The sequence below is a fragment of the Gossypium hirsutum genome, chromosome A04 (assembly GCF_007990345.1).
Source record: "Gossypium hirsutum isolate 1008001.06 chromosome A04, Gossypium_hirsutum_v2.1, whole genome shotgun sequence".
Classification (NCBI taxonomy): domain Eukaryota; kingdom Viridiplantae; phylum Streptophyta; class Magnoliopsida; order Malvales; family Malvaceae; genus Gossypium; species Gossypium hirsutum.
In genome coordinates this window covers 59239418-59251864 of record NC_053427.1, presented here as the reverse complement: position 1 = coordinate 59251864, position 12447 = coordinate 59239418, and the positions used below count along the sequence as shown (strand labels likewise).

Sequence of the window (12447 nt, the reverse complement as noted above, 5' to 3'; positions counted from 1 at the left end):
GTGGAGGTATCAATCGACAGTCATTATGTGGTAATAGATCAGGGTATAACAGGAGAGCCAGTTGATTGTTGTTACGTGCATACAAGCTCAATCTTTTCGAATACCCGAAAAATAATGCCTTATAAATACCATACAGAAGTTTGATGACATATTCATATGGAAAAACTCTAGGGTTTCTCGTTATAATTGGTGTAATTTTTTTCCATTTCTAGGCAATCGGAACCTTTAACCTTCTTTATTATTCAAAGTCCGATACCATCGTTAATGCAACAGGACTCTTAGGCGAGGAGCGGTTGTTGCGGTGCAGTAAAAGGCGACGATAATTGTTGTTATTACACAACCCATTAATAATTACAACCGCTGCTGTGTCGACCCGAGTTTGATCTCTACTGTGTCGGAATATCCGCTCTCCTCCTAAGAGTCTTCTTGTGTCCACCTCAGTGTTAGCCTTCGAAAAAAATGACATGTTCAAGATACTGGCTGCCTGGAAATAGAGAAAAAAATATGTTGATTACATCGGAAGTTCCCAGAGTTTTTCCGTATGATTATGACATCAATTTTATGTATAGTATATATAGGGCATTGTTTGCGAGTATCCAAAAAGCTTAAACTCTTGACCAGGTAACAACCATCACCAAACCCTTGGTTATATTCGAACCTGTGACCGCATCACAGTTGCCGACTAGGACCTCTACTTGGAATTCAACCTCTGATCGTATCAAGCACTGTCGCCCCTAAAACCTGATTTCCCCAAGATGTGTTTCTCAGGTGATGATCCTATCCCACCATGACTTTATGAAATGTATGTGTGTTGAGGCGCATTATCATATCCTTGACTCCTCAAAACTATCTAAGAACTTTTTTCGTTTCAGTCGAAAACCCTGAACACTTTCAAAATACCCTAATTTCTTACCCTAATAAAATAAAAACCCTAACTTAAAAAATAAAAAACCCCTAACTCTGGAGAGAGAAACGAAAAGCGCGTCCAGTTAGTGGCACTTTACTACCATTGGTGTAGAAAGAACACCTAGCTGGATGCACTTTCCGTTTCTCTCTCTTAAAACTGACCTAATTCTCTAAATAAAGTTAAAATCAATCTAAATACTTAATTAAAAAATAAAATCGGTCTATAGCCGTTATTTAACCTAGTTCTTTTTATTTGTGAAGAAATTATAACATATTTAAATTATTATAATAGTAATAATGTACAGTGGATAAGACTTGAATTTAGAATTTATATATTATAAATTAATAAATAGAGACAAAGTTTGTTTGAAATAAGGTCCGTGAACACTTGATTTCGTCATTGCATGAAAAACAGAGAAATGTATAACTAGTATTTTTAGAAAATGATGTGAATTTTATAAATACCAAGGAATCCAATTTTTAACTACCAAAATGAAAAAGTGAAAGTAAAACTTCATATACGTTTGATAAATAAAATTAATAATCTGGTCCAGGTTCATGCACACAGCCAAAGCTAAATTCTTAAATATTTATATTTATTTTGTCAGGGAAAAGAAAAGTGGAGCCACGCGCGTGAGAGGTAACGTGATGTTTATTTACAAAGGAGGAATGTACCCATTTACTAGCGAGTAGGCATACGCCACTAGGCCATCGAGCCAGCCAACCAAACAGAAACGAAACAGGAAACCTTTGTTTAATATATTTGGCGAAATTATAGAAAAATGAAAAAAGAATATCATCCAATCAGCGTTTGAAGTTTGAACCAGAAATCCGATTTTTCCCGGAAAAGCAAAGCAAAAGGAAACGAGGAGAATATTACGATTAGGCGACCAAATAAAACTGGGAATCTGGGATCGCTTTTTTTCTTTGGTTTCTTTCCCACAACTCGGATTCTGGAAAGAGAAGAAAAGGAGGAAAAAGAAGTTTATGAAAAGGAAAACAAATTATAGAGGGAGAGAGGAAAAAAGAGGTTAAAAAGCTTGATATCTTCAGCAATGGCGGTTCTTAGAGTTCAAAAGGTTTTGTGATCAGCGATTTTCTTTAGAGGTTATCAATGGAAATGCCCAGTCGAAGATCCAACTATTCTCTACTGAGTCAGTATCCTGACGACCAGTACTCCGTGTATTCGCTTTCGAGCGAAGCTACGAGTAATAAAGTCAGTAAAGTGAAATCAGAGAGAGGTTTATTCGATTGGGATCAGAATCAGAGTCAGAACCAGCAGCAAGCGAGTCGTATCGGCGGCGTAGGAGGAACGAATACTTATGCTTCATCAGTCGGTCATCAACGGCAATCGAGCGGGAGTAGCTTCGGTGAGAGCTCGTTATCGGGAGATTATTATGTGCCGAACCTTTCAACGACGGCGGCGAACGAGATTGATTCATTCGTGTACGGTCACAATGGGAGCTTTAGGCATGGGGATTTGAGAACGAAAATTGGCGGTTCCTCGTCGGGGAAAAGCTGGGCGCAGCAAACGGAGGAGAGTTATCAGTTGCAGTTGGCGTTGGCTTTGAGGCTTTCGTCGGAAGCTACCTGTGCTGATGATCCGAACTTTTTGGATCCGGTTCCGGATGATTCCGCAATCCGGTCGGCTAGTTCTAGCTCTGCGGAGACAGTTTCCCATCGGTTCTGGGTAAGAAAGTTTTCTTGGAAATTTATTTTATTTTTTGTTCGTTGACACTGAGCTTATACGCTCAATGCTCAGTAACACCAGGAGATTGAAGAAATATGTATAGGTGAATATAATAAGTGTTATAGGGAATGGAATTCGTTTTTAGATATTTAAAGATTTTTCGTGAGATAAACTGGATGATGAGCGTTTCTGAGCTTGAGTTGTGAACCCTGAATAGTGCATAGGATAGGATGTGAAAAGTTAGTCCGCTTTACCTCTATTTTTCAATTTGTTTAGGGTTAGTTCAATTTTGACTTTGGGGAGAGGATGATCTATTGTCATTTTGGAAAATATTTGTTGCTTACAATTTAGATAAAAAAAATGAACATTATAAGAAGGTGGAAGTTGCTTAGTTTCATGATCAAAATGTCGGAGCACCAATGTTAGTGCCGCTTCAATTGTAGTTGAGTTATTCCTAAGTGGATGGGTGTGGTATAAATGGTGTGTGTATCTACTAAAGAATCATACTTGTCTTTACAAAAATCATTTGCAACTTAAAATATACGTGAAATGATTACTCACTCTTATTTTCCTTCTTTGTTGTGTACTTGTATAATCAAGGTGGGGATTCTGTTCACCAACCAGATAGTAAAAAATGTTCAACTTTCTAGTAGATTTCAAGCATGCTATTTAGAGAAATATTAACGTTTAGAGGTTGAAATGTTCAAGTGAGAAAAGCACTGTTCTAGATAGACTTGGGTAAAGATGTCTTCTCAAGAATGGGTGTACGTGAAAAGGGATATGCAACTTATATTGTTATGGTGATTGCTGTGGTAGTTGTTGCTGAGTGCATCTATATTTTTACCTATGTTATTTACTGTCAATGTGGTTGCATAGGAGTACAAAAGTAGCCTAGCATCTAAAATACTCATGCATAGTTTGGGAAGTTAGTTAAGATACCTGGATATTCAAGTATCACTGTTATGTGCATCAGGTTAATGGCTGCTTATCATATTTCGACAAAGTTCCTGATGGTTTCTATTTAATTCATGGAGTGAATTCATATGCCTGGACTTTGTGCACTGATCTGCATGAACATGGTCGAATTCCATCGATTGAATCTCTAAGATCTGTTGATCCTAATGTTGATTCGCCACTAGAAGTGATATTGGTTGACCGAAGAAGTGATCCCAGCTTAAAGGAACTCCAAAATAGAGTCCACAATATTTCTTGTAGCTGCATAACCACAAAAGAAGTTGTCGATCAGTTAGCTCAGCTTGTCTGCTCTCGCATGGGGTGAGTCGTCTAAACTATGAATGCACAAATTTTCAACATTCATGCAGTTTTGTCTTACATTGGTGATGAATTGTTTTCTTGCTTTCCCAAGGGGTTCATTCACTACCGGAGAGGATGATTTAGTTTCCTTTTGGAGGCAGTGCAGTGACAATTTAAAAGATTGCTTAGGTTCAGTTGTGGTTCCTATAGGAAGCCTATCTGTTGGCCTTTGCAGACATCGAGCTCTACTGTTCAAAGTAAGGTCTAACATTTTATGGTGTTTTAATTTCACATCTGATGTCAATAGAAAGTATTTTTGGAGTTAATTATAGTTAGCATCATATGACTTCCTTGAAGGGATGAGGATTCATTCACAGTTCAACTAATTTATGCAGGTACTAGCTGACACTATTGATCTACCATGTCGAATTGCGAAGGGCTGCAAATATTGTAAAAGAGATGATGCTTCCTCCTGCCTTGTCCGTTTTGGACTTGACAGGTAACTTAATAATCTCCATGGTATTTTCTTTTTGCTTAAATTTGTTTTTGATTTATTCTCCCCCCCCTCCCTCCCTCTCTCTCTCTTTCTCCCTCTCTCTCTCAATAATTCTGGTTCCTTTTTGGTGTGATTTGTTTTTGAATGGCAATATTCTGCTGAAAAAGCAAATCCAGCAATTTTTAATTGTTGTCATGCAGAAACTCAATTTTTTTACTTCACTTATATGGTGGCTGTGCATTTATTTATTATGGTTCTTCTTCCCATTTTGGTTTATGCTTTGTGAAAAAAATTTTAAGTTATCTTGGTGAAATATTTGCTGAATGCACGAAAAATCTCACCAAGCCAGCCTTTGTGAATCCAGGGAGTATCTTGTTGATTTAATTGGGAACCCAGGTTACTTATGTGATCCCGATTCCTTGCTCAATGGTCCATCTTCCATCTCAATTTCTTCCCCATTGCATTTTCCACGTCTCAAACCAGCTGTGGCTGCCACTGATTTCAGGTCATTGGCCAAACAGTACTTTTCAGACCATGAATCGTTTAATCTTGTATTTGATGTTGCTCAAGCAGGTAAAGTTTCTGTTTCAGTAACCATCTTTATAATGAATGCCATTTTGTTTGCTTCTAGATTTTAGCCTATAGCCTTTCACTTAGCCTAAAGTATGTAGTTTCTTTTAATCATCTGCTAGGGAATGCAGAAAGATTTTTCATATTTGGTGAAGTGCCTTGACTGGTATGCTGTAGGTTAAAGATTGAGTGCACTGTTTGAAGTTTATTATATATATATACTGCTTCTTCACTGATGAAAGTGATAGATGATACTTCTCTGCCAGTAACTGTGCTCTATTTTAACAGTTCCTTATGAATTTTCTACCGAAATTTTTGGCATCGGCTTCTGTTGAAAATTTTGTCCTAGAGCCTGATTCAAGGCATTGTCTTAAATATTGCTTTGCAATGCTGGGGAAAACCCATAAAGTGACTGGGAGTTTTTATGTGAACAGGCATTAATAAATACATATTTTTCAATTGCTTCTTGTTGTTGGTTGCACTTCCATAACATTGTTGAGGCTGCATTTCTATATATTTTTAATACATTAAAATTTTGTTTATGAACACCAAGCTGTGTTTATGAACAATGTTTGTGACTTAAAAAATGATGCCTTCGCTAGGGATTCAGTCAAAACTATATTAAATTTATGCGGTTCAGCTTCTGGTTCTGTATTCATCTGGTGTGCATGTAAGCTATAGTTGTTTGCCATTTCAGGTACTACTACAGACGAGGAAAATTTTGGATTCTCTCTTTATCCCAAGAAACTTGATAAGATTGGCACAGAGAGAAATAAGCTTGGGCAGATCTCAAGTAACATGGATGGTATCTCACAGTTGCCCGTACCTCCTAACATTGCTCGACCAGCTTCTCATGATAGAGATTCCCAGTATTCTCAGCCTATAGTACACTCAAAGAACATTATTAAAGATTCTTTAAAACGTATCTCTCCGATAGGACATAGGGATGTCCCAGTAGTAGGCTTGTCAGAACCAATGGGGGATGCGACTAAGGATTCAAAGTTTACTGAGGGCAGTCAGCTTCTACCCGGCAAACCAAGTAGGGAACTTGCCCTTGAAGTTGATGATTTGGATATTCCATGGAGTGATCTTGTGTTAAGAGAGAGAATTGGTGCAGGTATTTTCTGGTCCTTTTTTGAGGATTATTACTGTATAGAGACCCTCTTTTGTGCTCATAATCCATGTGGTTGTTGGTTCTACTAGTTTACTTAGATTTTATACTTTGTTCTTTTCAGGTTCTTTTGGAACTGTCCATCGTGCTGAATGGAATGGCTCGGTAAGAATCCTTTTGATTATGTTCTTATTGTTAAAGTTAAATATTATGGAAGTTTTATATTTGATATCTGCTGTGCCATATTGTTCATGGACATCTGGTTGTTTCAAAATTCTAGCTGTCTTATTGAGATTTTGATGCCTATTTTGCTTGCGCTATTCCTTGGGAATCAGAAAATGTAACATATTCATCTATATTTGACAAATGAAAGCAGATAGATTCAGTAAGGATGTGCCCTATTACTGTGAAGTTGCAGCATTTGTTTAGGAGTTCAGGGTATGTTTAAGGAATTTTAGATTTCCTATGATATGTTGTTTGACTAGTAACTTTAGGTACAAAATCTTGCAGCGAACCAGGATTTTGATGCGGTTACAGTACAAGGTATATGTTAGGTCACTTTGTAGTTTGCTTAGCAACGAATCTTCGGTTAGGCCTATAATTTCAATTGTCAATGTCTGGTAGACGCCTTTCACCTGCCTGTTTTATTGTAAGAGTTAACTTTCTTCTTTATCCTAATTTATTTTGGAATTTGGTCCAGTTTTGGTGATATTTTTACTTTCAAGTACTCAGCAATTTTGGACTGGAGTTCCTCAGTAAATAAGTTTTCCTGATGTATTTGAAATATTCTTCAATTGCATGAGATTTTGATCAGAACAAACTAGATGGTGGTAAAATTTTGGTTGTGTAATTTAAAATTCCTCTAAATCCAAATAAACATTATTTTTAAATACAGGATGTTGCTGTAAAAATTCTCATGGAACAAGACTTGTATGCTGAACGCTTCAAAGAATTTTTGAGGGAGGTATGAATTGGCTGACAATTGGAACAGACTTTGTTCGTGAGACTAAGAAAATATTAATTATACATTCATGTTTTTGATATGACGTGTAATTTCACCCCAATATTTTGTTAGGTTGCAATAATGAAACGTCTACGTCATCCAAACATTGTTCTTTTTATGGGAGCAGTCACACAGCCCCCAAACTTGTCTATAGTGACAGAATACTTATCAAGGTCTGTTGTTACTGCATCTTCTACATTTCTTTTAAATACCTTTGCATTTGAAAAAGAAGATGAAAGAAGGGAAAAGTTCATGTCTTCTACATAAGACTGAAATCATGTTGGAGGTTGAATTGTTATTCTTGCAGAGGTAGCTTGTTTAGGCTTTTGCATAAGCCTGGTGTGAGGGAGGTGTTGGATGAGAGGCGGCGGTTGAGTATGGCTTATGATGTGGTGGGTATTCAAAGGACTTACTTTCTTTTTGCTTTTTTCTTTTCCCAACGTCTCATGGTATCCTTAATTTGTACATTGTTTTGGCCTAAATAACCACTTTTTTTTACACGCAGGCAAAGGGAATGAATTATCTTCATAGACACAATCCCCCTATTGTTCATAGAGATTTGAAGTCTCCCAATCTGTTAGTTGATAAAAAATATACAGTCAAGGTAATATCCTGAATGTTTTGCTGCTGTGACCCAAAGAGTATAATTTTTTCACCTAATGGTCCAGTGATAATAAACATAAATATTTTGCCATTTCTATTTACTTAAATTTGCATGGACGAAATGCTAAGTGCTTGACCTTTTTGGATAGTGGAATCTAGATTGGTCTTAACCCTTGTTATGCCTTTACAAATGTTAGATATAGCCATGGGTAAACAGTTGATAACAGTTACCAAGTAGTTTTCTGTGTATCTGGCACTGTATATGGATGGAGTCAACTTCGTTCATTTTAGTATAATTTTCTGCCTTGTTTGTAACTTATTAATGAATCATTTTTCCAATTATTTTTTCCAGTTTTGGGCATGTTTGACTGTCTGTGGGTTAAAACTTGATATCTCTTGAGTTCTGACTGAGGAAAAGTAGATGTGTTACACTATTTCATGGACTCCTGCTTGCTGTTACATTCTTTATGGTGAATTTGCTGCAGTTATGATGATGTGATTTTACTATGTTTGCTGATGTCCATGTCAATACAGTGTCTCATTCATGGCTTGCAAGTTTATTTGCTCTGTTGTAACTTGTGGAGAATAGTGAAGCAGTTTCATAGTTCTTGTACTTTTTTTTTTGTTACTTCTCATAAATCATCCTCACACTGCCCGTTCTGTACATTCAGGTTTGTGATTTTGGGCTTTCTCGGTTGAAGGCAAACACATTTCTTTCATCCAAGTCGGCAGCTGGAACTGTAAGTTATACTAGTTCTTAACAATGCCCTTGGTATTTCTATTTGAGTTGCCATAGGTCACTGTTTTTGCTGCATGATACTAAACTCTCTATATTTTTTAAATAAGCCTGAGTGGATGGCTCCAGAAGTTCTTCGCGATGAGCCATCAAACGAGAAGTCTGATGTATACAGTTTTGGTGTAATTTTGTGGGAGCTTGCAACATTGCAGCAGCCATGGGGCAACTTAAATCCAGCACAGGTTTGTTATGACATTTTAAATCTTGGACCTGCTGATATCTCATTTTGCTGATCATTTAGCTTTTATGAGTTTGGCAAGTAGCATCCTGAAATCTTTGTTAAAAGGAAATTTTTGGTTTTCCCTAACTTTATTGTTTCCTAGTTGGTTGGAATAAGAATAAGAAATTTCTTATAAACAAACCAATTTTATTAGCACCATGAATGGTGTTGTAGAGTGTGAACTATAGATGGCATGCTTGAATGTAAACTGAAAGATGTACTCTTGGATATCTTTATGCTTGAATGTCAAGTTTTGTGCCGCTGGAAACAGTATGAAGTTCATTGCAGAATGCGCGAAATTATCATGCTAAGATATCCTTCTGGAGGTAAATTTCTAACAATCACAACTGAATGTGAAACTGCCTCGTAGGTTGTAGCAGCTGTTGGTTTCAGGGGAAAAAGGCTTGATATTCCACGTGATTTGAATCCTCAAGTGGCTGCCATTATTGAGGATTGCTGGGCCAAGTAAGTTTTTCATTCTTTTCTTACATGGTGCTTGTTAAGCAAATCTTCCTGTTATCATACTAATTTTTTAATATAATGTAGTGAGCCTTGGAAGCGTCCTTCATTTTCAAATATCATGGAACGGTTGAAATCACTGATTAAACCTACCACCCCTCAACAAGGGCATCCTGACATGCCACTGCTTGCCTGAATGGTTGGAACTCCAGCAAAGCCTCCATGCACATACTACATTATTCTTTTTAACATTATATGCTTCACAAGGGTACATGCTGATAAATAATTTAAGGTATGCTCTTCTGAATGCTTCACTTTCAAAATTACTAACATGACATGCTATACACTTTATGATTCCTTTTGATAGTTGAATCCTGGTGGAATTCTCCTTGAGAAAGTTGTTTATGTTTTTTTTCATCTCTTTTCCTTTTGTCTTTGCTTGGTAGAGTGAAAAGAAAACTGAAAAGATGGAAATTTAAAGGAGTGGAAAAATAGAAAGATGGAAAATATATTTTCTTTCCATAGGTGTGCTCGGTAGGAAATATGGAAAAATGCAAAGGAAAAGTATTTTTTTCCCTCCATTGCTTGGTAGAGTTGATTGAAAGTAAAGAAAATAAAACATTTAAAAAATGCATAATTTTGAAAAAACTACACTTCTCTTCCATTTTCTCTCCTCTCATCATTTCAATTTGGAAGGATTGGTTTTTATGTATTATGATAGAAAATGATCTCTCCTATATTCTTTCATCTCACTTCTTTTCCCTACCAAGCACACTTCAAACTTATTTTCTTTCCACTTTTTCACTCTCTCCTCCCATCCTTCCACTTTTCCACCCAACCAAACACTCTCAGGCTTTGTTCGGTAGAGTGGAAAGAAAGATAGAAAACATAAATTTTCTTTCTATAGGTGTGCTTAGTAGGAAAGATGAAAAAATGGAAATTAAAGTAATTTTCTTTCCCCCATTGCTTGGTAGAGTTGAAACTTGAAAAGAAAAATAAAACATTTGAAAAATGCATAATTTTGAACTAATATTCAGTTCTCTCCCATTTTCTCTTCTCTCATCATTTCAATTTGGAAGAATTGGTTTTTATGCATTATGATGAAAAATGATCCCCCCTCCTATTTCTTTTGTTTCAGTTTTCTTCCCTACCAAGCATACTCCAAATTTATTTTTCTTTCCAATTTTCCTCCCAACCAAGTACACCCTTAGGCTTTGTTTGGTAGAGTGGAAAGGATAGAAAACATTATTGTTCTTTCTATAGGTGTGCTTAGTAGGAAAAATGGAAAGAAATTCCATTGCTTGGTAGAGTTGAAAAATAAAAGGAAAGAAAATAAAACATTTGAAAAGGCATAATTTTCAACTATGATACCCCTCTTATTTTCTCTCATTGGAATGATTAGTTTTTATGCATTAGGATGAAAAATGATCATTTCTTTTATTTCTTTCCTCTCATTTTTCATTCCTACCCAGTACATTCAAAATTTATATTCTTTTCACTTTTCAATTTTCTCCTCCCATCCTTCTACTTTTCCACCCAACCAAACACACTTTTAAAGTTCTTTTGCAATCAGAAAAGCTAGAGGGTATGCATTTGGTCAAACATTTGCCATGTTTGTTTTTATGTTGCTCATCAACCTGTGTGAAAATGCAAATGGACATGCATCTGCTGGTTGCAGATATGCATGTTCTCTTTCATTGTTTGTTAGAATTATTGTTTTAACTCCATTGTTTAGTTCACTGATACATGCATTCGGCTGATTCTTTGCAGAACAGTGTTGTAAATGTCTTCTTTTTTTTTTTCTCATATGGCCAATTGGGACCTCTGATTTTTAACATAGACTTAAGGTCGAAAGGGTTGTTGTCAATTCTGTATTTGCCAAAAGATGATTCAATTTTCAGGTGCAATTACGGGAAAAAAGTTGTATTATATCGTCTTGTCTCTCGTAATTTTGTAAGTAAAGATTGTAACTGAAATTAGTTGAATGAGAAGCAGCGTAACTGAGAACTTGAGGCTTGAGAAAGGGGGAGTTTATGGGGTAGCATATGCCCACTTTTTGAGAGAATTATGTAACTACCATAACTGTTTGAATTTTTTTTTTGGTGTTTCCTTTGAAGTTGCAATTGTAGTGACTCTTAAAGCATATGGTTAGGACTTGGGAGTATACTCATTCATAAGCTTATTTAAACTCACACACATACAGAAACATATAGTTTACTAATTTATAAGCCTATTTACATACATAATCAAATTTAAAATTAAATTTGTTAGGCTATAATTATTCTTTACCTTATTGGTAAGCTCCTATTCATGATTTTCACCTTGAAAAAGTTAAAAAGTGCAATACTAGCATGTACTACCATTGTATTTGTTCCGGTGGCAGGATCCAAAACGTAGCAAGGTTCATATGTATGTATAAGGCTATGATCACTTTTACCCTAGTAGCAAGATATGGTTTCATAATTCACCCTAGTAGCATACCAAATTCATATTCACATGTAATAACAAATTCGTATATACGTTAACAAATTCAGTTTTAAATTTTAATTCAAATTTATTTTGATTTTTAGTGATAAAGTCTATATTAGTAAGTCAACTTTGAAAAGTTAATATAGTGCTAGTATGCACGGCCACTCATTCACCACTAATAATAGTATCAAATGAAAAATCAAATTCTTAAATAATAACTTTAATTATATCATGTACGAATTTTAAAATAATAACATTAACGAATGTTTTCTCAAAATTATATCTGTGGAGCACAAATTTTTAACACATTCACTAAAATTTTAGTATATTATATTTTATAATATGTTTACAATATTTATTATTATACCAAATAGACGTAAAGTATTAAAATATATGGATATATAATATTATCACAAAATAATATTTTAGTATATTAAACATATATTAATAATTTAATAGGGTATATATATAAATATTATAATAATATCTAAAATATAATCATAATAGATGCACGGGTTAAATATTATGGATGAATTTTTTATAATATAAACATATATTTAAATAAAAAATAATAAATATTATTAAATATCCAATTAAATTATTTAAATAGTTAATATGTTATGCTATAAATATTAAAATATATTAATATAATTTATACTAAAAAATATGTTTAAAATGAAATTTTAATTTCTTTTTAGGATAATACGAAAAATTAAATATTAATATAAGAATATATGCAAATAGATCTTATTATTTAAATATACGCATAGATATTATTGGGTGTACTAATATTAGTGGATATTATTATTTTTATAATATTAATATATACCCAAAAATATATTTATATATCCATGCACGTGATTTGTTTTG

The 12447-nt window shown here is 34.8% G+C and overlaps 1 protein-coding gene across 5 annotated transcripts; it reads left to right on the top strand.

The window, feature by feature from the left end:
• The first annotated feature begins 1598 nt into the window (after positions 1-1598).
• On the top strand, positions 1599-11217 carry LOC107936638 (serine/threonine-protein kinase CTR1). 5 transcript variants are annotated; one of them, XR_005925504.1, is made up of 18 exons: positions 1599-2596; positions 3570-3871; positions 3963-4107; positions 4246-4349; positions 4711-4919; positions 5614-6033; positions 6152-6192; positions 6404-6465; positions 6522-6570; positions 6923-6991; positions 7103-7203; positions 7338-7422; positions 7536-7634; positions 8305-8373; positions 8480-8611; positions 9020-9114; positions 9196-9400; positions 10884-11217. XR_005925504.1 is itself a non-coding variant. In XM_041111028.1 (17 exons), the coding sequence occupies exons 1-17, from the start codon at positions 2021-2023 to the stop codon at positions 9302-9304; spliced, it is 2667 nt and encodes an 888-aa protein (XP_040966962.1). In that variant the 5' UTR covers positions 1599-2020; the 3' UTR covers positions 9305-11217. The 5 variants fall into 5 exon arrangements, 1 of the variants encoding a protein (XP_040966962.1); XR_005925503.1 differs by having other exon boundaries at positions 10879-11217; XM_041111028.1 differs by having other exon boundaries at positions 9196-11217.
• Positions 11218-12447: the final 1230 nt, after the last annotated feature.

Coding starts and splice junctions, on each gene's coding strand:
- LOC107936638 (XM_041111028.1), top strand. CDS start 2,021: ATGGAAATGCCCAGTCGAAGATCCAACTATTCTCTACTGAGTCAGTAT. Junction 6,571..6,922: donor TGATGCGGTTACAGTACAAG/GTATATGTTAGG, acceptor TTTTAAATACAG/GATGTTGCTGTAAAAATTCT. Junction 7,423..7,535: donor TGAGTATGGCTTATGATGTG/GTGGGTATTCAA, acceptor TTTTACACGCAG/GCAAAGGGAATGAATTATCT.